Source organism: Mobula hypostoma, chromosome 14, assembly GCF_963921235.1.
Source record: "Mobula hypostoma chromosome 14, sMobHyp1.1, whole genome shotgun sequence".
Taxonomy (NCBI): Eukaryota; Metazoa; Chordata; class Chondrichthyes; order Myliobatiformes; family Myliobatidae; genus Mobula; species Mobula hypostoma.
This window is the reverse complement of record NC_086110.1, coordinates 47,768,294-47,795,055: the sequence shown is the minus strand read 5'-3', so window position 1 is coordinate 47,795,055 and position 26,762 is coordinate 47,768,294. Positions and strand designations below refer to the sequence as shown.

The 26,762-nt window shown below is 37.5% G+C and overlaps 1 protein-coding gene across 3 annotated transcripts in view; it reads left to right on the top strand.

Annotated features, from left to right (window-relative positions):
- The window catches only part of nfat5b (nuclear factor of activated T cells 5b), a 204,900-nt gene that overhangs the window by 125,084 nt on the left and 53,054 nt on the right, over positions 1-26,762 (top strand). For all 3 annotated transcript variants that reach the window (XR_010020321.1, XM_063067098.1, XM_063067097.1), the window contains exons 3-5: positions 7,945-8,488; positions 18,189-18,378; positions 20,291-20,481. Coding sequence is in view for 2 of the 3 variants with exons in the window: in XM_063067098.1 (XP_062923168.1) it covers positions 7,945-8,488; positions 18,189-18,378; positions 20,291-20,481 (925 nt within the window). In the remaining variant the exon portion in view is untranslated. The remainder of the gene's footprint in view (positions 1-7,944; positions 8,489-18,188; positions 18,379-20,290; positions 20,482-26,762) is intronic.

Here is a 26,762-nt window from a genome sequence, read left to right as displayed (position 1 = left end):
TTTAATAATTTGTCAGCATTTTGTTATAATTTGTCTTTACAAAAGTTCTGTGTTTAGTTATTTATTTTCTAAAACTGCTATTTAATATATTTCACTTCTTCATCAAACTAATTTTGACGCAAAATTGGGCATTATTTTGCTATATTTTATCAAAAAAAAGGACCAGAGCAAAGCTTAAAACTAGCTTTTCACTAAACAGAAATATTGAAGATCTGAAATGTTGATTTGTAGCCACTATCTTAATTTCCTTAGTCAGATTAAGGCATTTGGTCTTTTTTGGTAACCATAGATTTCAAAGTTATCTCAGTTATAGTTATTTAGAAGTTTTTGTATTAAAAGTAATGTATCCAATCATTTTTATTTTGTTGTCTTCATTTCAGCATGTCTTTCTTCAGAACTTGTTTTGTTATTCACAGTTGAATTTTTTTATTCAACTTCTGCATTTATTTGTAAATTATGTATTTATTTATAGTAAGAATTGTAATTAAATCTAATATTCAATGAATCAACATCTTTGGTAGTGGAGAGAGAGAGAGGGAGAGAGAGAGAAAAAAAACAGCAGTTTCTGAGCTTCATGCAAATATTGTTGCTTTGGCGCCACCAGCCTGAGTTGAGGGTGCACGAATGTTTTGAGAGCGTACAGTAACTGGGTGGACAGGGAGGCCTAGCTTTCATGTCTAATTGAGTAATAAACTAGTTATAAATGTTCTAGAAAGCTGGAGTGCTTTCAGTATTTTGGGACTGACAGCCCTCAAGGAGTGAGATACAAATATGATTGTTGAAGTTGCTATAGATGGCATAGATGCATTTAAGATTTATTTCAGTCATTTTTTCTTGATCTTGATTAATTGTGATTGTTCAGAGGGCCTTTAGCATGGACTCATAATAGATTGACTAAAAATACACTTGGTATTCCTTGGTAGAAAATCAGCCACTGTTTTCATTCCTTATAGTTTATCTGGTGAACTCTTTCAGAATCAGTGCACATGTGGACATTAGTAAAGGACCATAGCAGGGTATGCTATAATGCCTTTTCTTCTCTGGGCACTGGAACTGTACAGTAAAAGTGAGCAATCCATGATTGGAGAGAAAATTGGACAAACCTTGTACTGTAATGTAGGGTGACTGCAGTGTGGTCTCCTCATTGTCCAATGTTTAATTCAAGTAATTAGATAGCTCTTTGTATGTAGTAGATCATGTCTCATAATTTTGATAGAGTGCTCTGAAGAAATAAACAAGGTTGAGGAGGGCTGGGTAGTAAAGATAGTTTATATGAACGTCAGAAAGACCTTTGATAAGTTTCTGCAATGGAAAGTTAGATCAGTGGGAACCAGGGAGAACTCACTAATTGAATACACAATTGGCTTGACCGTGGGAAGCAGAGGGTGATGGTGGAAGGATGTTTTATGGGCTGGAGGCCCGTAACTATTGATATTTGCCAAGGATTGGAGCTCAACCAATTACTATTTGTCATCTGTATTAATGACTTGGATAATGTAAAGCATGGTAAGTGAGTTTGCAGATGGCACTGAAATATCTGGTTTAGTATGTCTCTGAAGGTCCTTAGTCATCCAGGTCATTGTATATCAAGTAGTGGTAAATCAAGGCAACTGGATTTACTACTGCTTGATAGGTGGTTTAGTAGTGAATGTGATTATCAGGAATTACAGAGGGATCTTGAGCAGCAGGCTCATCAAAGCAATTTGTGGCTTTGGCTCTGTAGTTCATGTTATGACGTGTTTCTGGTTGCTCCTCTCTTTTCGTCTGCTATTTTGGACAATTTTGATTGGGGCCGCCTGCAGTTCATGAACAACACAGTGCTAGATTGAACTAGAACTGAACTAACCTGAATATGCCTAGACTCTTTCGATTTTGTGTTTTATATTCTGTGTTCTTTGCTTTTTTTTTGCACATGTGGAGAGGGGTGGTTTGATGTTTTTCTTTGACTGGTTCCATGATTTTTTTTTTCGTGGCTGTCTGTGGAAAGATGAATCACAGGGTTGTACACTGTGTACATACTTTGATAATAAATGTACTTTCAATCTTTGAAGTAGGCAAATGGATGGAAAGTGGAGTTTAAATCAAATAAGTGTGAGCTGTTACATTTTGGGAAGACAAGAGGATAGGATTTTCATACTGAACAGTCAGGCCCTGGGAAAAGGTTGAAGAACAGGGGAACCTAGGAGTACAAGTGCATTGTTCCTTGTAAGTAGTGTCATAGGTGACAGGGTGTTGAAGAAGGTTTTTGGCGTGCTGGCCTTCTATAACAATGCTTTAACTGATGAATTTGGAATGTTATGATGCAGTTGTACAAGAAAGACATTGGCAAGGCTCAGTTTGAATATTGAGTGTTCAATTTTGTCCACCTGCTGCAGTAAGGGTGTCTTTAAGCTGGAAAGAGTGCAGAGAAGATTTACGAGAATGTTGCCAAGACTAGAAGGACTAAGTTACAGAGAAAGGTTGAACAGGCTGTGCTTTCATCATTGAAGTATAGGAGAATGAGGGGATGATCTTATAGAAATATATAAAATTATGAGGGGCATAGATAGGTGAATGCACACAGTCTTTTTCCGATGGTTAGGTAACCAAGAACTAGAGGACATAAGATTACGGTGAGAGGGGAAATATTTAACAGAAATCAGATGGGTGACATCTTCACCCAAATTATTGTGTATAAATGGAATGAGCTACTAAGGAAAATGATTGAAGAGGGTACAGTAACAATCTTTAAAAGACACATACAGTTGCAAGAAAAAGCTTGTGAATCCTTTGCAATTATCTGTTTTCTGCATTAATTACTCATAAAATGTGGTCTGATCTTCATCTAAGTCACAATAATAGACAGTCTGCTTAAACTATTAACACACAAACATCTGTACTTCCCAACATACTGAGTACACCATTTAAACAATCACAATCTACGTTCAAAAAAAATATGAACCTCTGTGATAATGCCTTCCTCAAAAGCTGTTTGCAGTTGGGTGTTCTAATCAATCAGATGAAATTGGAGGTGTGTGTTGTAGAGGTGCCCTGAACTATAAAAAGACAAAGTCAGGTTACTGACAGAGCCTGCTCTTCACAAGAAAGATCTGTTTATGTGCACCATGCCTTGATCAAAACAACTTTTAGAAGACCTTAGAAAAAGAATTGTAGAGATGCTTGAAGCTGGAAAAGGCTAAAAAGCATAATGAAAGACCTGAGTGTTCATCAGTCCATAAAAAGAGAAATTGTCTACAAATGGAGGAAATTCAGTACTGTTGCTACTCTCCCTAGGAGTGGGTGTCCTACAAAAGACACACCAAAACCACAAAATGCAGTGCCGAAAGAGGTGAAAAGGAACTCAAGGGTAACAACAAAAGACCTGCAGAAATCTCTAGAACTTGCTAAAGTCTCTGTTCATGTGTCCACTATAAGAAAACCATTGAACAAGGATGGTTTTCATGGAAAGACACCATGGAGGAAACCTCTGTTCTCCAAAGAAATTTTGCTGCAAGTCTCAAGTTTGCAAAGACCACCTAGATATGCCAGAATGCTCCTGGGTCAATGTTCCTCAGACAGTTGAGACAAACATTGAACCTTTTGGTAGAATTGCACATAGCTATATCTGGAGGAAAAAGGGCACTGCATGCTGGAAGGAGCCTCCTGGATTTGGGCCTGCTTTGCTGCCTCAGGGCCTGGACAGCTTGCAGTCGTTGAAGGAACTGTGAATTCACAATTATATCAAGACATTTTACAGGAGAATGTCAGGGTAGTGGTCCATCTCCTGAAGCTTAATAGAAGCTGGATGATGCAACAAGACAATGATCCGAAACTCAAGAGTAAATCAACAACAGAATGGTTTAAAAAGGACAAAATTTGTGACCAAATCAGAGTCCAGACCTTAACCCAATTGAGATACTGTGGCAGGACCTGAAGAGGGCTGTTCATACAAGGTATCCCAGAAATACAGGTGTCCCCCGCTTTACGAAAGTTCGCTTTACGCCACTTTGCTTTTACAAAAGACCTACATTAGTACCTGTTCTCGCTAACTGAAAGAAATCCGAAGAGGATTTTCGCTTTTACGAAAAAAGACGTCCGCTTTAAACTTGAATTTACCCTGAGAAAGACTACCATGACCGTGAAGCCTCGCACGGGCAGGTGTGTGTGCATGCGTGTATGTGCGGACTTTTTTTCTATAAATCGGTTTTGGCTAAATCTTCCCAATTCTAATAAGTGAAACTACACTGTACATACATTATTTCTACTTTATATAGGCTGTGTATTTATCATATCATTCCTGCTTTTACTATATGTCAATGTTATTTAGGTTTTATGTGCTATTTGGTATGATTTGGTAGGTTTTTTTTGGGTCTGGGAATGCTCAAAAATTTTTCCCATATAAATTAATGGTAATTGCTTCTTTGCTTTACGCCATTTCGGCTTACGAAAGGTTTCATAGGAACACTCTACTTTTGGATAGCGGGGGAAACCTGTATTGAGAGAACTGAAATAGTTTTATATGGAGGAATGGTCTAAAGTTCCTTCGTGCCGTTGTGCAAGTCTGATCAGCAGCAACAGGGAATGTTTGATGGCTGTTATTGCTGCTAAGGGAGATTCTAGCAGTTATTAAATACAAGGGTTCAGATACTTTTTCCATCCTGGACTGTGAATGATTAAACAATGTGTTCAACAAAGACACGAAAAGTACAATTGTTTATGTATTATTAGTTTAGACAGATTGTGTTTGTCTATTATTGTGACTTGGATGAAGATTGGACCACATTTTATGAGTAATAAATGCAGAAAACCAGATAATTGCAAAGGGTTCACAAACCATTTTTTGCAACTGTAGATAGGAAAGGATATGGACCAAACGTAGGAAAATGTGATTAGCTTAGATGGGAATCTTGGTGGGCAAGGACTATTTGGGATGAAGGCCCTGTTTCTGAGCTGTTCAAATTTATTTTGTGTATTTTAGTTCTGATTGTTGTTTATTGGCCCTGTTTCTGAGCTGTACAAATTTAATTTGTGTATTTTAGCTCTGATTGTTGTTTATAGGCATCTGTTAGTCTCGTGAAGCCATGGATTTGTGCTTTGGAAGGTTTCCAGGGCACAGGCCTGGGCAAGGTTGTATGGAAGACCGGTAGTTGCCCATGCTGCAAGTTTCCCCTTTCACACCGCTGATGTTGTCCAAGGGAAGGGCACTAGGGCCGATATAGCTTGGCACCGGTGTCATCGCAGAGCAATGTGTGGTTAAGTGCCTTGCTCAAGGACACAACACGCTGCCTCAGCTGAGGCTCGAACTAGCGAGCTTCAGATCACTAGACCGATGCCTTAACCACTTGGCCACGTGCCAACACGATTTAATTGTTTAATTGAAATTATTGGATAATTTAAATATTTAGGAGATAATGACTTTAAATTAGCAGTAATTATATATTCATCAGCAGTATGTTAATAATTTGGTGTTACAAATCTGTAGACAAAAAATTACGCAGTTATGCCTCAAAATTAATCATGTTTAAACTTTCTAATAAAAAAGCATTTATTTTTCCTGAGGAGTGAAATCTAATTTTGAAATGAATCAGAAGTGTTGCTATACAAGATAATGTGCAAATATTTCTGCATTTTGTTCACAGTGTATAGCAGTACTTTTTACTGCACATTGCCATTTTATTATTTGCTTCATTGTCAACTCAACAATCTTCTCAATTAAATTCATTTGTAACAAAATTGTGTAGACTTGAATCTAGCAAAGAACATCTCTGAATTTATCTTGTTTTCAGAAAGTGTGGCGCATTGCTGTTTGTTTCCAAGAAATGAGGGAACAATAATCCTGAGCCCCCAGTTCAGTTAAATTAATAACTTTCTTTCAGTAATACCTGATTTCAAAATATATAATGATGGAATCTAGTAAAACCATTGGTTTTGGGGAAGAAAAAAACATTGGATAACTCTGTGAAATAAGAAAATGAATCAGAAGATATCAACGACAGGAACAAAGCTCTTGTGGTTTATCACTGCACACTAATTATATATACTATACATAGCACAGATATGAAGGCAATTATTAAGTATGGGATTGGGCCATACAGATCTGGAAGCTAAAATGGCTGTTGAAAAATTAAACGCAAATTCAATTAAATGGCATTCAAATAATAACACTTGGTGTGGATGGGAGAGAAGATCAGTTGTCTTGCAGCCAGCATTCACAATATGGAATCACAGATAAAGAGACACCATTTGAGTGAGGTACCAGAAAACAAGCTGCTTTGGAATCAAGACCTATTCTTTGTCATTGTGCCATGTTTTGACTGGCATTATAAAATAGTAAAAATGTTTAATTTTTAATGTGGTCTTCTGATTTACTTGCAACAGACAGCTAAAGAAAATGTCATTTTGTTGTAGTATCGTTCATATGATTCATAGGTTAAGAACATCTCCTTGAAATAATTAGTGATGTATACCACTGTTTTACATTGTGAATTTTGTATTTTTAATTTATAGAGTTATTGTATATTTTACTCAGCTTTCTTATTACAGCCTGTTTGCACTGAGAACAGTGCTAAAGCAATTTAGGTTTATAACAGGATCGTGTCTATTAATGATCCTTTTTATTATATTATTAGCATATTTGTAGCTATTTCCTTTCCATTGGAAAGAAAGACATACATTATAGGGCATCATATTAATCACTGTCACAGAATTCCACAGTTTCACCTGTTCTTTTGGAAGCATAGACTCCTTGGTGAAGTCCAGAACCAGAGAACATGAAGATCTTCTCAATATTCAAGATCAGAATGTTTATTATTAATTCCATGAGACTGGAATCTTGCATGTGGCTTTCACATGCTTGGACCATCAATATGATATATCCAATCCAAACGTTCTACCTGAAAATAACTGACTACACTTCAGAATGATTAAGTGTTGGAAGGGTGGGATGAAGAGTGAGAAATAAATGATAAGGAATTTATATAAAGTATAAAAGACCATAATCTAATAAATTTGCTTCAAATAATTTGCCTTGCATTAATAATAAATGCAAAATTTGAAAATGCTGCTTTTAAATTTATATGCAAAACTGAAATCATTTTAAAAAATTGATTATGTTATTGATTTATCAGATTTCAACATTGTTTTCAGCAACTGAGAAGTTTTGGGGTAGGCAAGAGAAAGTTGGCCTCTCTGCTCCATATATTGTGTCCTTCAGTGTTGGCTATTAAAATAAAATTGTTCATTTACCATTATCTGCAGCATACCTAAAGCTCTTTTGTTTTCAATATGGCAGCTACTTCATCTGCATTGCACTGACTTTGAAATCTATTTGAAGAGCAGATCAAATACTTTCATCATATTATCGTTTTTTAAATAACTTATTTATAATCATTTGTTGACCTTTGTGGAGTGGAATACAATTGTAGATCAAGCAAATTATAGTTTATATTAAAGAGATTTTATCACTTGGTTTTTTAAATTTTCTTCTCAGCTGTACAGAAGTACATGCATGCTTGCTCCTGTTTTGTTTATCGCACACCCATTCAATAGAGTAATATTTATTTAATCTTTTAAATTGACATTTAAGGGTGTGTATTAATTACAGTTTCAACTTAGCTTAATTATTCTTTTCCATTTTAGTTCCAGGAACTTGCCTGTCAAGCTGAGGCTTTACAATTCAGTTTGCAGTTCTTTGTTTTATAGATCAGAAGATTATTTTACTTAACTGCTTACTCTGAACAACCCCAAGTAAATTATAACATACCAACTTTTATTGTTTTATTTTCCTGATGCTGAATGGTATCCAAGTATTTTGAAAAAAAAATAGCATTGTTGATAGATTTTCACTTCTTAGAGCTTTATAAATTGATTAAAGCATTGTGAACATTTAAGCAAAACACAGCTGGACAATGCTAGCTAACTCAAGTTGAAATATATGTATTTACATGTGGATTGTACATACCACAGATGTCTCCTCCTGCGGTGGTCAAAGCAACACCTTCACCCCATCTTCCAAACCTAGCATGCATTCTACCTCAGTAACTGACAACACATCTATGCAAGTAGATAGCTGCACTCCAGAACAGGGGGTAAGTGCCCATGGGGTAAGTGAATTACTGAGCTATGAAAATCAGTTAAGTAATGCCTCACAGCTACAGTCCACACCTAAAAGGAGAACAGTCCTCAACATCTCTCCACCACCTGAAGACTTGCTGGATGACAGCAGGATGTCTTGTCAGGATGATGCAGCTGACTCGGAACAGAGCAGTAGTATATGGATGGAGGACTCGGGCTCTAACTTCAGTATCATGAGTTCTAGTTCCTATAATGACAACACAACAGTACCGCGGAAATCACGAAAACGTTCACCGAAACAACGACCTGGATTTGTGCGTGTGGATGATGAAGAGTCAAATATGGATGTGTTCGATGCAGACAGTGCAAAAGGACCCCATTATGTACTTTCTCAACTCATCTCAGAAGGCAAAAACAGCTCGAAGGGAAGCAATGGGTTGGTATAGCTTTTTAAAATTTTATGTGAACTTATAAGGTAGTACTTGGATAAACTCACACAAACTATACTGAAAGTTCAAATGCATTTTCTTTCATTGCAAATTTAAGGTTGATTTAGTGCAAACTTCTTTCTGGCTCATCTATAATGTCATGCTCATTTATAGGCTGCAAGATATTCTATAAAAGGTAGTAGACTAAAGTTACCAGCCTTTGGAACAGTATTTTTTGAAAAGATTTCTATTTCTTGTTATTGAAGCTCCCTAGAATAGGGAAGGTTTTGATTTTTTTATATCTGAATTCCTTGGGTAAAATATATTCCTTTAACTTTATTAACCATTCTATTAATCATTTTATGTTTTCCCCTCAAATATCTCTTTCTTATATATACTAGAGACATGGTAGCTTCCTTTGTTGCAAATTATAACTTCATAATTAAAGATTTGTTGATCTTTCAGTCTTTACCCTTATAAATGAAAATAACACTTTGATGTGGATTTCCCTGGAAGCCAATAAATCCCTTGTAATATCTCATTTAAATTTGCATTCTTGAATTAAAATCCTTAATATCAATAGGCAATTTGATTTCAAGACATTGGGGGTTTTGCAGAGAGGCTGGGGAAGTAATTACCTGAGTCCAATTCAATCCTTGCTCTATCTTTGTGCAGCAATTTATAAAATAGATCAATTGTGTGTTTCCAGGAGATGGAACCCTAGTCAGTTTTTTACACAATGTATTTACCTACTTATTTCCTTTGTTTATCCCAGTAGCAGCAAAGCCAACTGTAGCATTCTACTGTTGCTAAGTAAGCAGAATTTGTCTAATGATTGAATAGGGGATCTTCCTGGACTGTGTGGGTCAGTATCAAATTGGTGATCCACAGAAAGTTCTACAAGTTTTTTGAAGTCTCAGTAATGACGTTGAAAGCCATCAATTTTTGAGATAAATTTAGCTTTCTAGATGGGTGAAGTAATTGAACTGACGAGAAAGTTATTGAATGTTTTTATGCCGTCCATAAGGTTGGTGTTGCTGTTATCAGAAAGTAAAGGCTGGTATAATTTGGTAGTTTAGAACTCCCATTCAATCCAGTTATTAAACTATAGTTACAATCAGTAAATTGATTTTAAAATGGTTTTAAAAAGGTGTCCTTATTATATGGGTACTTGGATATCATGTTTTTCATCTCATTTTTTAAAACCTCTATTAAAAATGGTTTTGGTGGAACTTGAGAACTCAGATATATCCTTGTGGTATATTTATACCATGTTTCAAACCCCTGTACTGCAAATTCTGATTTGCATCTGAAGGTTGATTGCCAAATTTCTTCAAGGCTTTGTTCATATAGAAAAGCTGCTATTCGAATAGAAGAACAGTCTAATTCTGGTGGTGTTAAGCAATTCAGATTTACCCACACATCAATAATAACACATACTGGAAAGAGGTAAAAATTTCACTCCCAACTCCTTAAGTTTATTCCCAACTTGCCAAGTGAATCAAATTACCTCTAGAAGTCCTGTTTATAGAATTTTGTTAGAACTACAGTATTTATTTAACCCAAGCCTCCCTGACTCAGCTCCCTAATACGTTCATTTGTCCTGAGAAGCATAATACCCTGTGGACTAAAATAGATAATTTTATTCATTAGGTCATTTGTACATATCAGAGATTTGCTTTTCTTTCTTAACCATCAGATTTTAAAAAAACAATACTACTGCTTCTACAGAGTTCCCACAAAATTCCATCTCTTCTGATCTAAGGTTGACTTTTTTGTCCTGAATTTGCAACAGCATGATAGTGTAGCAGGCAGCAGATAGGTTTAATTCCACCTCTGTCTGTAAGGAGTTTGTGCATTCTCCCCCTGATGACATGGGTTTCCTCCCACATTCCAAAGACATATGGGTTAATATGTTAATTGGCCACATGACTTTAATTGGACAGTGTGGGCTTATTGGGCTGCAAGGTCCTGTTACTGTGCTGTATCCCCCCAAAAAAAGAAAACCTATTGAAATTAAGCTTGTCTCTGAAGTCCATTTTTCCTTGTTAAAAGCTTTAATATTTCACATCTCAGACACATTTTTCTGTGTAATATCTTTAATTTCCATTGTTGTTGCAGCCTACTTAATAAGTTTGATGCCCTTTGCACTCCATCTAAAGCCACAATGTATTCACTGTGATGGTTGGCTCAGAAATATATATAATATTCAAAATTGGGAAAGCTTGGGTTTTGAAGCAAGCTAATTACTTCCTGCAACTGGTCTCCACAAATGAAGAACCTATATATCTTTTCAGAAGCACTGACATTGCCCTATCTAACATCCCCAGATTCTTATGCAGTGTTATTTCCCTTGGACACTTCCCATTTATTTTAGATTTCTTCCTTGCCATTGATTCATAACTTTAAATTTCTTAACATTAACTGACTGTCACTACTGCTGAGACACCATTGAATCTGATCCAGGTTTCCTCCTTTTTCTCTGAGTGGCCAATCCTGATTTAGAGGTTAGAGGTGCTTGCAGACATCCCTTGTTCAAAAGAAGTAATAAGCACTATTAACAACAGTTGAAAGTTGACTATTCGAACTTTCACAATCATGCCTTCATTGTTGATCCATGAATATAATCCTTGCATTCTTTGGATCATCAAGTTAGTTATTAATTTCCTTGCTAATCCTGCCTGTTAATCTTGTATCAGAGCTTTAGAGTGATACCGCTTAGAAACAGATCTTTAGCCCACTGTGCCTTTGCTACCCAGCAGGTACCCTTCTATATTAAAACAATTTTACAGTGGTCAGCCCATAGATTTTATGCCAAGGCATTTTACCGGAATAATTCTTATGCTTTGAGAGTAATTACTTCCACCACCTCTTCAGCAATGTGTTCCTGATTTCAGCCACTCCCTAGGTAGAGAAAACATGCTTCCTCAAATTTTCTACCTAATAATCTTCTGTGCAGCTTAAATAATTAGTTCTTTATTAGTTTGCAAGCTTGCTGATAATAATTTACTAATATATCCATTTATATTTTGTCATTATCACTATTTTATACATTTGTGTTTTTGAGTAATATTTTCGTCCTTTATATATGCTGTAGTGCAGTGTAACTATTTTTAATGGTTTAATTTGATGAACTTAAGATAAAGAAATTTGCACGTTTCCAAACTGGTTACAAGGTAGCATCAATTAGGATCTTATAGAGGTTTTATTTGATAATCTATTAATTTATTATAAATCATTAAAAATTAAGCACCTATTATAGTAATGAATAGCTAATGAATTGGTTGAATTTTGCACAAATCAACTGCATTGAAAAAGAGAGTAATCTCAAAGGCTAGAAGTATGTCTGAAAAGTGCTGTGAGCATAATAATTTCCAGGGCATTTTAGCTTTATTTATGAAAATGGGAACTCTACACAAAGCATAAATATCTTTGTATTGGTTATGAAGGGAATGTGAAACAAATTACAAATTGATCTTACTGTTTGGTTAATCTTCAAGGATTTATAAGTTTGAGTATTGCTGCAATGTTTACTGTTAGCATTTACCAGAAGTACAGTCTGGTTTTCAACACCTCTTTTAATTAACTGCAAGCTATTTTGATTTTTCAAATGGATTTCGATTGGGTAATGCACTTTTGAGTCCCAACTCCAAATTGATGGCTGTGCAAATATTATTGAAAGGTCAGATCAATACATAGCAATAGAAATATAAACATTTGGTTCACATGGATTGTTAAAATTACCTCATAGATCAGTTTTTGGAAATAGGAAAACGTAAAAAAATATGAGAGTTGCTTGAGCAACACAAACAAAATGCTGGAGGAACTCAGCAATTCGGGCAGCACCTATAAGTAGTTGATGTTTCTGGCCGAGACACTTCATTTCTTTTGAAACTGTAGGGGTGTTTGTTACATGCACTGTCATTGTATTTTCACTGTAAACAATGGTAGCTGCTACTTTGGGTATAATAAGAATGAATTGTTCAGGAAAAAAATGCTATGAAATTGAAAAAAGGTGTTTTGATGATATATACAAAAGTGATGAACTGTATTCATATTTTGAAGTTTCTTGGTGATAAATTTGCAGGTGTTTTGTAGCTTTTATTTGCTACTCTAGGAAAGGAAACAATTCTATGACCTCATTGTATGCAGGAATTGTGACTTTCCTCTCAAAACATTGGTAAAATAAATCCCTGTTGTCCCACTGGCTCAATGGTAACATTGGGCTAGAAGTGATATTGCACATTCTTCAAAACAGGAAATGAGCGTCCACCATCCAATTAGTAAGATTCTAATAGTGACAAAAACAGTGAGCTGAACAAAGTTCACTGTCCTTTCAGATCTATGCTTTATAACAGTTTTCTAATATATTCAAGACCCCTTTGTTCAATTTCCCTGCAAACTCAGTTTAAGTTTGTTTGGGAACCTTCCCTGACTTCATTAGCAAGGAGAGTATACAATGAGTAGCCAATCTGCTGTTAACCAAATTATGTTGTTTTTGAAGTTAATAGTTCCTTTGGATATCACTCTATCTCAAATCAAACAAATGCCTTAACCTAAATCACTTAACTTAATTCATTGAAGACAGTTTCAGAGATTTTGAGAGATAAAGGGGCTGGGAGAAACGGGTGGGATACTAGGTAACACTTAGGTTCTCGAAAGAGAAAGAAAGTTATTACACTAATATCATATACAGAAACATCTGGTGAAGTAGTTTTTAAAAATGTAATATTTTAGTAATCAGGCAGTATTATTAAATTGTTTGAGCATATGCCATTTGCATTCACAACCTAATGTTATTTGCACTATGTGATCTGTTATCACTGAGTGCTCCATACTTAATCCATAGAAACATAGAAAACCTACAGCACAATACAGTCCCTTCGGCACACAAAGCTGTGCCGAACATGTCCTTACCTTAGAAATTATCTAGGGTTACCCATAGTCCGCCGTCTCCATCTCCGAGCCTACTTCTTCAGCAAGGACTCTTCCACCCCCCACCGATGACCCCTTCTCCCGTCTTCAACCCTCCTCTTCTTCATGGACACCCCGCTCTGGTCTTCTGCCTGCTCTGGATCTCTTTATCGCTAACTGCCGACGGGACATCAACCGTCTCGACTTCACCGCACCTTGTTCCCATTCCAACCTCACTCCTTCGGAACGCTCTGCTCTCCACTCCCTCCGCACTAATCCCAACCTTATTATTAAACCCGCTGATAAGGGGGGTGCTGTTGTAGTCTGGCGTACTGACCTCTACCTTGCCGAGGCACAGCGACAACTCGCGGATACCTCCTCTTATTTACCCCTCGATCGTGACCCCACTAAGGAGCACCAGGCCATTGTCTCCCACACCATCACCGACTTTATCCGCTCAGGGGATCTCCCATCCACTGCTACCAACCTTATAGTTCCCACACCCCGCACTTCCCGTTTCTACCTCCTACCCAAGATCCACAAACCTGCCTGTCCTGGCCGACCTATTGTCTCAGCTTGCTCCTGCCCCACCGAACTCGTTTCTGCATACCTCGACACGGTTTTATCACCCCTTGTTCAATCCCTTCCGACCTATGTTCGTGACACTTCCAACGCTCTTAAACTTTTCGATGATTTTAAGTTCCCTGGCCCACACCGCTTTATTTTCACCATGGATGTCCAGTCCTTATATACTTCCATCCCCCATCAGGATGGTCTCAAAGCTCTACGCTTCTTTTCGGATTCCAGACCTAATCAGTTCCCCTGTACCACCACTCTGCTCCGTCTAGCGGAATTAGTCCTTACTCTTAATAATTTCTCCTTTGGCTCCTCCCACTTCCTCCAAACTAAAGGTGTAGCTATGGGCACCCGTATGGGTCCTAGCTATTCCTGCCTTTTTGTTGGGTTTGTGGAACAATCTATGTTCCGTGCCTATTCTGGTATCTGTCCCCCACTTTTCCTTCGCTACATCGACGACTGCATTGGTGCTGCTTCCTGCATGCATGCAGAGCTCGTTGATTTTATTAACTTTGCCTCCAATTTTCACCCTGCCCTCAAGTTTACCTGGTCCATTTCCGACACCTCCCTCCCCTTTCTAGATCTTTCTGTCTCTGTCTCTGGAGACAGCTTATCCACTGAAGTCTACATAAGGGGACTATTCCTCTTCTCACCCTGTCTCTTGCAAAAACGCCATCCCCTTCTCGCAATTCCTCCGTCTCCGCTGCATCTGCTCTCAGGATGAGGCTTTTCATTCTAGGACGAGGGAGATGTCTTTCTTTTTTAAAGAAAGGGGCTTCCCTTCCTCCACTATCAACTCTGCTCTTAAACGCATCTCCCCCATTTCACGTACATCTGCTCTCACTCCACTAGGAATAGGGTTCCCCTGGTCCTCACCTACCACCCCACCAGCCTCCGGGTCCAACATATTATTCTCCGTAACTTCCGCCACCTCCAACGGGATCCCACCACTAAACACATCTTTCCCTCCCTCCCCCTCTGCATTCCGCAGGGATCGCTCCCTATGCGACTCCCTTGTCCATTCGTCCCCCCCATCCCTCCCCACTGATCTCCCTCCTGGCACTTATCTGTGTAAGCGGAACAAATGCTACACATGCCCTTACACTTCCTCCCTTACCACCATTCAGCGCCCCAAACAGTCCTTCCAGGTGAGGCAACACTTCACCTGTGAGTCAGCTGGGGTGATATACTGCTCCCGATGTGGCCTTTTGTATATTGGCGAGACCCGATGCAGACTGGGAGACCGCTTTGCTGAACACCTACGCTCTGTCCGCCAGAGAAAGCAGGATCTCCCAGTGGCCACACATTTTAATTCCACATCCCATTCCCATTCTGACATGTCTATCCACGGCCTCCTCTACTGTAAAGATGAAGCCACACTCAGGTTGGAGGAACAACACCTTATATTTCGTCTGGGTAGCCTCCAACCTGATGGCATGAACATCGACTTCTCTAACTTCTGCTAATGCCCCACCTCCCCCTCGTACCCCATCTGTTACTTATTTTTATACACACATTCTTTCTCTCACTCTCCTTTTTCTCCCTCTGTCCCTCTGAATATATCTCCTGCCCATCCTCTGGGGCCCCCCCCCCCGTCTTTCTTCCTGGACCTCCTGTCCCATGATCCTCTCGTATCCCTTTTGCCTATCACCTGTCCAGCTCTTGGCTCCATCCCTCCCCCTCCTGTCTTCTCCTATCATTTTGGATCTCCCCCTCCCCCTCCAACTTTCAAATCCCTTACTCACTCTTCCTTCAGTTAGTCCTGACGAAGGGTCTCGGCCTGAAACGTCGACTGCACCTCTTCCTAGAGATGCTGCCTGGCCTGCTGCGTTCACCAGCAACTTTTATGTGTGTTACCCATAGTCCTCTATTTTTCTAAGCTCCATGTACCTATCCAGGAGTCTCTTAAAAGACCGTATCGTATCTGCCTCCATCACCATCGCCATCAGCCCATTCCACGCACTCACCACTCTGCATAAAAAAACTTAACCTGACATCTCTTCTGTACCTACTTCCAAGCACCTTAAAACTGTGCCCTCTGGTGCTAGCCATCTCAGCCCTGGGAAAAAGCCTCTGACTATCCACACGATCAATGCCTCTCATCATCTTGTACACCTCTATCAGGTCACCTCTCGCCCTCCGTCTCTCCAAGGAGAAAAGGCTGAGTTCACTCAGCCTATTCTCATAGGGCATGCTCCCCAATCTAGGCAACATCCTTGTAAATCTCCTCTGCACCCTTTCTATGGTTTCCACATATTTCCTGTAGTGAGGTGACCAGAACTGAGCACAGTACTCCAAGTGGGGTCTGACCAGGGCCCTATATAACTGCAACATTATCTCTCGGCTTTTTGACTCAATCCCACGATTGATGAAGGCCAACGTACCGTATGCCTTCTTAACCACAGAGTCAACCTGCACAGCAGCTTTGAGTGTCCTATGGACTCGGACCCCAAGATCCTTCTGATCTTCCACACTGCCAAGACTCTTACCGTTAACTATATTTTGCCATCATATTTGACCTACCAAAATGAACCACCTCACCCTTATCTGGGTTGAACTCCATCTGCCACTTCTCAGCCCAGTTTTGCATCCTATGAATGTCCCGCTGTAATCTTTGAGAGTCCCCCACACTATCCACAACACGCCCAACCTTTGTATCATCAGCATATTTACTAACCCATCCCTCCACTTCCTTATCCAGATGATTTATAAAAATCATGAAGAGTAAGGGTCCCAGAATAGATCCTTGAAGCACACCACTGATCACCAACCTCCATGCAGAATATGAGCCATCTTCAACGACTCTTTGCCTTCTGTGGGCAAGCCAGCTCTGGATCCACAAAGCAATGTCCCCTTGGATCCCATGCCTCCTTACTTTCTCAATAAGCCTCGCAAGGGGTACCTTTTCAAATGCCTTGCTGAAATCCATATACACTACATCTACTGCTCTACCTTCATCAATGTGTTTAGTGACATCCTCAAAAATTCAATCAGGCTCTTAAGGCATGACCTGCCTTTGACAAAGCCATGCTGACTATTCCTAGTCATATTATGCCTCTCCAAATGTTCATAAAATCTTGCCTCTCAGGATCACAGTACAAACTTCCCAGTTTTGTTATATAATGATTGTGCTAATTATCAGACTTAACAGTTTATAATAATCAGTAATCTTACATTTGACTATAAAGCCCAATTGATCCTTTAGTTTTAGAAATGTAGTTTGCAAGTGCAACCAAAATTTGTATTTAATTTCTATTGTGCATGTGCTAATTTGGCTAGACTACATTAAACAGCCTATCTTAAGCCGTCAATGGATTCTCTTGATTTATATCATTTTACTGAAGTATAAATAGACCATTATATGGTTAAGCAAACTATTCCAGGTGCATAGATTAAAAGAAATTTTCAAATTGTGTAAATGGGATATGCAGTGAATTAAGTGTTTATTATGATAGTTGATATGTTATTATGCGGGATTGTCTAGGTGGTAGTTATCAAGAAAAGAAATTGATTCCGGGTGTAGTATTGGCAAACCAGGGAATTTCAAGAGTTATGCATCTTGATGCATTCCAATAAACATCTGGTGGGATTGATCAGAGAATTTTGGAAGAGGTCAAGCAGTAGATTAGTCATTCAGTGCAAAGGAATGCAAGGATGGGATGGACAAGAATAATTCTCAGATTAAGTGTATTTTTTTCTGGAAAATGTGTTTGCTTTTTTTGCATCTACTGACATAGATAGATTGATACACAATTAATTTCTATTAAGTTTATAAACCAAAATGTTGCAGATTAAATTAAATGAATACCAGGGCTCGACTTAATGGCATTCTAAGGTGCATCGCTAGAGATTTTGCAGTACCTTTTCCATTGCCTTTCATTCTATAGCTTAGATAGATCTGTAAGGGCTCCTCAGAGATATGTCTCACAAAATATTGACCCGTTTTATCTCATGCTAAATAATTATACTTTTGGCGGACAAATCAATCTAGATATTTAATAGATTTGAAAATTCAAATTAAAGATATATTTTATGCTTTGCTTCCTGTAATGGGATTTGGTCAAAGAAAAGTTTTAGCGAAATGTAAGATAGTTAATTTAAAATTGAGAATATACTCAAAAGGAAGTTCATTTAAATTGCTTTATATAGCTGAAGTAAAAAGTTGCATTTTATTTCACTAAAGTAATTTTGGTGATGCATATTTTTGGTGTTTCACAGAACAACAGAGCCTCAAAAATCTTCTTTAAAGAAAGGCCCAACACTAACTGCTCACTATCCTGGTAAAAGTGAAGGTAAAGAACTGAAAGTACTAGTACAACCTGAGACACAGCACAGGGCACGGTACTTGACAGAAGGTAGCCGTGGCTCTGTGAAAGATCGGACCCAGCAAGGCTTCCCAACAGTGAAGGTAATTGTTTTCCCCCTCTTTGTAAATAAACAAACGCTCCTTGTAGAGAATATGATCCAGCATTCAGAACAATTAGTCAATTTGATTGGTATATATCCTCCAGTTTAAAAATTCATTTGCTCATTACCAGCTACATAGTGTGAATGTGGGATATGCCATCTACTGAAAACATTACAGTGCATGTTCAAGGTTTCTTCGCCAGGATCTCATGAGGCTATCTGCAAAGGCAAGGGCAACAGATATATCCAGAATAAAAAAAACAGAAAATGTTGGAGGTATTTAACAGGTTAGGCAGCATTTGTAGAGAAAGAAGCCGATTTAATATTTAAGGGCTTAATATACAAAATATTTCAGATTAATGCAGCATTGTAAGCTTTTGTTAAAGTTAATTTTCTACTTGCACAAAGGTTAATTTCAAAGTTTAAAAATATTTCATAAAATCATACAGATACTGATTTATTTTAGTTGTGCCAGTTATTTGAAAAATTACTCTGCCATTCTCCTCTCATATTTTTCTTTTTGATGTCTTGCTCAGTTTTGTACGGAAGGTTTTATGTGCTTGAATAATACTCTTAAAGAGAACTTATTTCTGTAAGTTCTGCTTACTTCATTGTACAAGAGATTTTTCTGTACGTCATCTTATTAAATGGAATAGTAGAGGTATACAGCATGGAAACAGGCCCTTCTGTTCAACTGATCCATGCCATCCAAGGTTTCCATCTAAGCTAGTCCTGTCTGTCCACTTTTAGCCCATTTCTCTCTAAACCTTTCCTATCCATGTACCTGTCCAAGTACCTTTTAAATGTTAATCTACATGCCCCAGCTGCTTCCTCTGGCAGCTCATTCCATATACTTGCCACCTTCTGGTTTAAAATGTTGCCCCTCTCTCCCCCTCTGACTTTAAACCCATGCCCCCTAGGTCTTGGTTTCTCAATCCTGGGAAAGAGATGTGCACTATGCCCCTCATCGTTTCTTACATCTCTTTACGATCACCTCTCATTCTCCCTTGCTCCAGAGGAAAAGTCCCAACCTGCTCAACATTTCTCCCTATATAGTTGATGTATACACAAAAAAAAAACAAATATTTGTCCTCTGGTTTGCTAACCTCTCTGGAAAAAGAAGGATTTTTCTCCAATGAAATTCAGTGAGAATATAAACACATTGATAGAATCACAAAAAAGGCATATCAGTTGCTCTGCTTTATTAGGAGATTGAAGATGTAGTAATTTTTATGTCTCCCAAAAGTGATGTATCCACAAAGTTTTAGCTAGATTCTTGGGTTCTAACAATGTTTTTGTAATGCTTAGTGTAACTTCTTTGCTTTTTGTATACTTTCTAAACCAAGGATTTTAACAGCCACCTCAAATTTTCATATATGTATATCATCAGCTTCTGAATCCTCTTTAAAATGTGGCATTCAATTTACATTTAGTTAATAATGTCCAGAATTCTTCCTACTAAAATATATCTGTTTTAGTTTGCTTATGACTTCGTAAATTCAGCTCTCCTTTTAAGGCGGTTTGTGAGGATGGAAGATAGCATACTTTCACTCTGGCTTTATGAACCTCCTCAGAATTCACAATACCAATCTAGTAACTGCAGACCCCTCAGAGGGGACAGGTAGCAGCTAAGAGGGTGGGTGGATGGAAAGGGCAATTTCTTCTGCCACTCATACAGGGCCTTTTGTGTTGTCAATGCATGGGTAACATTATTATTTTCTATATTTCTGAATTCATGTCATTTGCAGTTTTTAAAATTATACTCTACCTAATTATTTTCCCATTGTTTAAAAATATCAAGATACATATTTGTTTATTTAGTACTTGATTTGAGGTGATTTAATAGTTAAAACAACTCAAAGATTAAAATTTCCATCCATCAAGCATTACATATTCTATGCTCTTTTTTTTAGTTGGAAGGTTACAATCAACCAGCAATCTTACAAATTTTTGTGGGAAATGATTCTGGCCGAGTCAAACCTCATGGTTTTTACCAAGCATGCAGAGTCACTGGGCGAAATACTACTCCTTGCAAGGAGGTGGACATTGATGGAACAACTGTGATTGAGGTCAACTTGGATCCTGGAAGTAATATGACATTAGCGTAAGTCTTGACATCTGCTGGAATAACTCAGTTTTTTTTCTGCAAAATGAATGGGACTTAAGGAGACTGCTCATATTAAATATATTAATGCCTTAATATTAAAATTTTCATTTATTATCTCAGTTGACAAAGCAAAGCAATTGAACAATGAAATTGAGGGATTTAGAGTTTGATCTCTACATTGTGCTGATTGAGCTTACATTATCTGCATAAAGTAAGGAAAAGTATTATTTTTAGTGTTGCTATTAGTAATAATGTTGGAGGAGAAATTGATTCCATTACTCTGGTGTTAAGTGGTGTCTGATCTTCACCATCTAGATTCAGAAACAATGATAACAAGCAAGTTATTTAAATGTAAAATACAATCTGTTAAATTTGAACTGCAACATGAATTAAAACCTTCAGCATAACTTTCTGCAACATGAATTAAAACCTTCAGCAAAACAAGATGTTATCTCAAGATTATTATTGTATAAAACACATAAGTAGTGTTTGTAGATTAGAATACTTAGGAGATATGAATAAATTTATTAGCCTGAATCTTGCTAACACTTGTGAAATAAGAGAGTGTGTGTGTGTGTGTGTATATATATATATATATATATTCATCTCCAACTTTGAAGAAAGCTAGCTGCAAAATGTAGTGATTCCACAAAGATAGATGTTCCCTTTTACATACAGAACTAAAGAAGTTATCAAGCTGGTTGAGTAGCATTGTTTTAGAAGAATCCTTACACTGAATCAACCGGAAAGGAGAAAGCACATTTAATTTTTTAAAGTTATTTTAGAATGCAAAGTTAAAATTTGAAATTACAATTAAGAGGAAGACATAATCTAAAATCTTGAAATAATATTGTTAAATACAGGCAACCCCTCTGTTACAGGAGTGAGGGGCAGCTACTTTCATAGAAAACAGGCTGTATCGTGATTTTCCATAATGCAAAACTGTGTCATCTACTCATGTCAAGAAGTGCAAGTTGTAAAAAAAAAGCCAATCTTGTGTTGATTTATTTACTTTTCATACAGTTTCTATTGGTTCAAATTTTATTCAGTATCTCATATTTTTAATTATGATTTGTGAATTCTGTAAGGACAAATTTCCTTAACCCAAATGGTTGTAAATTTTAGGGTCACCTGTAATGTTACTTAAATACCATTATGTTTTGAAATTGCTATGCCAAGTAAATGCAATTTATAAAATTAAATATTTAAGGTCAGAGATTGTGTACAACAGTGATCAGAATTTACATTTGGCTATCATGTAATAAATGATAATGGTCCAGAAATTTAGTGCATCAGTACAAGTGTGTATATGAGCTGTGCATGGTACATAAGTGACAGTATACTTGTGTTAAAACCAATATCAGAGACAATAGCACTGTTAAATCATAGGCAGTTGAGATGAGACTGGCAAGATATGATGAAATATCTGAGATAAGATCCATTCTGTTACATAATATGCGCTGGCTGGTGGTGTAGTGGTATCTGCATCGGACTTCAAGGGAAGTGGTCTTGGGTTCAGATCTGGCCGGTTCCTTGCATGTTTTCCATCCGGCCTTGTAAAAAACAGACAAATGATAAAGAAACAGCAAGGTTGCCATCCAATGTACCAGAAGAGGCAGTGAGAACAACTGTTACACATTAGTACAGTATGCTATTTCTTTAAAGTATAAAGAAATATCTGTGATGAGGAATGCATATTTTTTCAGTACTTTTTTCCAACGCTATGGGTGCATTGTAAGCTGGACTGTGGTTCTGCAGTGATTAAATTACTTGAAGTAATCCAGGGTCCTGGCTAATAGTCTGAAGAAATATAATCCCACCAAGGCAGCTGTGAATTCATTTAATAATTTGAAATAAAAATATAGTATTTGGTAATAATGACTACAGAATTAACAGACTGCCATAAAAGTGCCATCATCCCAACCTATCATACATGTGACTTGAGACCCACAAAAATTATCAGTTCAGAAATCCATCTGAGGTAGCTGACTTTGCATCTCATTTTAAGGACATTCGAGAGATGAGTAAAATAGTGGTGTTGCCAGTGATGCTCAGATGCTGACAAATGGAAAAAAAATTCTGTTGATGCTGCAGAAAATGATTTTATAGACACTATTGTTAGAAATTTTCATGAGATCCTGTCTGTCTCCAAATTTTGTTGGAGTTCTTTTGTGATGTGGCTAGAGTAATGAAAGAAAGAAAAACAATGAACAACATTAAGGTGGAGGTAAAGAAGTTGCCCTTGGGAAGATGTCATCAAACAGGGCAGAGGCATTGTGGTAGAAAGGCAAGAGATTAGATATAGTGGCCATAGAAGAATAATGGATAGGCAATAGGACCTTCTCATTATGATGATAAAGAAGAGAGAACTTGGAGATTTTTAAAATGCACGGATGACAGAGGTTTGGTAGAATTTCCTCTTTTGACATATATTTTCTTCTCTGATTAAAGTTCTCCTGGTCTGTATGACTTTTGACACAGTTTCAAAGTGCCCCAAAACCTCCATGATTGCAGAACATTTTTTTTTATTGTTATTGTTGCTGTTCCATTACATTTAATATTGTTGACCTTGTTATTTCCATGCTCCAGCAGCTGCCATGGAATATCACAAATATTTTCTAACCCCTGACTACCTAAATCCATCCAGGAATGTCGTCTTTTCTCTCATACCTTTGTCTCCAGCAGTGATTCATTTTCATTCCCTGAAACCTAAATTTTCAAAAACCAATTCTTGTTCCTCCTCTTTCTATCTGTGCCTGAATTATATAGTTCGTAAGCATGGTGTGGATTCCACGTTGAAAATGGAAGACATCCACTAAACTTTCCTCTACTTTCTGAGACAGTTGATTGCACCTCTATTTGTCCACAACTACACATTTCTTCAACCATCTTAGGAAGGTACAAACTGTGTTTATTGCTCTTTGTCACAAATTGCATTTGCATCTTTAGTTTATTTGTGGAATATGGGTGTTGGCCAGCTTTTGCAGAAAAAAAGGTGGTAGGCCTTTGTTGCAGTCAGTCTTTCAACAGTATGTACCTCTGTACATAGGAAGACCAGACCAACATAAAATATAGCAACTTTGATCTCAACAGAATCTCATCTAATTTGCAACAATATAACCTCATTTGTGTACTTAAAACCTCTTTGCAATTGCTCATAGTAATGAACAAGGTAACTTTTAGTGTACAAGGACACCAGCATCTTTCAATCTCTCATCACTTTTCTGGGTTTACTATAAAAGTGGACGATCTCACATTTTCCACAGTGTGTTCCTTCTGCAATTCCCTTGCTTATTCACTGTATGTTAACATCTCCCTAACTAGTCTTTGCATCTGCTCATGACTCGCATTGCCATCTAGCTTATTATTATCACAAAGTTGGTTATGTTTCCTCATCCAAGTCATTGATGTAGATGATGAACAGGTAGTGCTACAACATTGGTCATGGGGCACTCCACTAGTCCAGTCTGAAAATGACCTGTTTATTTCTAATGTCTGTTTTCTCTTCATTAACTGATCCACACCAGTATATTACATATTACCATCTGCTCTAATTTATTTAGTAACACTTTTTAGAAGATCTTCTGAAGTTCAAATAACACTGCATTATGATAGAACCTAGAAGTTTCCTTCCAACAGATGTTATATTATTTGGTCTGAAGTTCCATTTTTTTTCATTTCCCTCTCTCTGAAATAGTTTAAATTTGCTTCCTTTCATTCAGTGGAAATCATGGGAATTTTGAAGGGTTCCAACCTGTTCATTTTCATAGCCACTTCTCTCAAAACCTTAAGATGCATTTCTCATCATAGGAAGTTATTGGCTTTCAGTCCCATTAATTTCTCCAATATTTTTTAAGTTAATCCTCATCTAAGCTAGACTTGTTACTCAATATTTCCACAATATTTTCTGTGTCCTTTACTATAAAAACAGACACAAAGTAATTGTTTAATTTCTCTGGTATTTCTTTATTCGCTAGTATAATTTCTGTAATCTCAGGGTATGAGGGATCCACATTTACTTTTGTTAATATTTTCATTTTTTTATATCTGTAGAAGCTTTCATAGTTTGTTTATTTATGTTTCTTGCTAGATTACTTCTGTATTCTCCTTTCCCTTTCCTTACCAATGTCTTAGTCATCCCTTGGTGAATTCTGAAATTTTACCAATCCTGTCTTCCTGGGAAACCTAAACTGAACACTGGTGAGTAATTTTTGCTTGATAGCTTTATTGATGACACCTTCCACCACCTTGCTGGTAACTGAAAATAGACAAGATTGCATGTTAGACAGATTTTATTTGCTCTTTTACATGACAAGGACGTACCTGGGCATTATACACATTTGATAATGCCAGTATTACAACTGCTTGGTTAGATGCATGACAAATTTTTCAATTCAAGTTATCAACACCATGCTGTCTTGGACAATTCCATCCACGAGGTTTATTTCTTCTGTTTCACCCACCTAGGATTTTGTATAATCATTTTGCCTTTTCTATATACAGCACTCTTAATCATTTTTTGATATTGTGGATGAATTAAATTGGTTGAAATTTGACTTTTGTGATAGAGAGGAAGGCTGAAGATATTGCAGATATTTCAGCCATGTCTATGAAAGCTCACATGGTGGACCCACCATTCATTTAGGGTTAATATTTTCACCTCAGCTGTTTATTTGTCCATCACCATTTGTGACTATATAACAGCTCCTCAGAGTTTTGATCTGATCCTTTGGTTTTTAGAATTATTCAGCAGTTTATAAAATTTAGGATAGTGCAGTGATTATCCCTTCTCATGCTGTCATAGACATAGTCATCTGCCAAAAATGTAGATTGATGAATGAGATCAAGTAAAGTTTATTTCTTGTGTTGTTTCACTTTCCACCTGCTGCAATTTAGTCTTTCAGTTATGCCCTTTGGGACTGAGCTAGCTCAGTCACTAGTGATTCTGCTAGGCCTCTACAGGCTGGGCATTCAGAGTGCAATTCATATCCTTGCTACTCAATCTTGTGCACTCTAGAAAAGTACTGTTTCAGTAGTTGATAGAAGATGATCAGTGTCAGTCATCAGTTTTGTTTTTTGTTGTTTAAACTCATGCTAACAAACATCATGGGGTATGGATTTATGGCTGAGGTCATCCAAGACAACTTTCTGCCTCTATACTATTGTGCTGCCTTTTATATCTTGAGAAAGGACTTTGTGAAGGATTTCAGATGTCCATATGATTCTTTTAGTACAACACTGTGCTGTTGCTTGAGTAAAAAGTTGAACACAAATTCCCAGATGCTCTGGTGAGAATTATGGATAAGCTGGGCAGGGAATAAGACCATAAGATATAGGAGCAGAAGTAGGCCGTTTGGCCGATCGAGTGTGCTCCGCCATTCAATCATGGGCTGATCCAAATCTTCCAGTCATCCCCATACCCTTTGATGCCCTGGCTAATCAAGAACCTATCTATCTCTGCCTTAAATACACCCAATGACTTGGCCTCCACAGCTGTTCGTGGCAACAAATTCCACAGATTTACCACCCTCTGACTGAAGTAATTTCTCCACATCTCAGTTCTAAATGGATGTTCTTCAATCCTGAAGTCATGCCCTCTTATCCTACACTCCCCTACCATGGAAAATAACTTTGCCATATCTAATCTGTTCAGGCCTTTTAACATTTGGAATGTTTCTATGAAATCCCCCCCCATTCTCCTGAACTCCATGGACTACAGCCCAGGAGCTGCCAGATGTTCCTCATATGGTAACCCTTTCATTCCTGGAATCATTCTCGTGAATCTTCTCTTAACCTTCTCCAATGTCAGTATATCCTTATGTCAGTATGTGTAGTGAGAGAAAGTATCTCAGAAACTGCTGATGATCTGGGATTTTCATGCACAACAGTCTTTCGAATTTATAGACAATGGTGCAAAAAAAAACAAACAAACATCCAGTGAAGCGCAGTTCTGTGGGTGAAAACATCTTGTTAATGAGAGAGGTCAGAGGAGAATTGCCAGACTGGCCCAAGTTGACAGGGATGTGACTGTAGCTCAAATAACTATGCATTACAACAGCGTTATGCAGACAAGAATCTCTGAATGCACAACACGTTGAACTTTGAAGTAGATGCACTGCAGCAGCAGATGACCATGAGCATATCTAATAAAGTGACCACTGAGTGTATTTCCATGCAAAGTTCAAAGTAAATATATTATCAAAGTATATATATGTCACCATATACAGCCCTGAGATTCATTTTCTTGCAGACATACTCAATAAATCCAACAACCAATA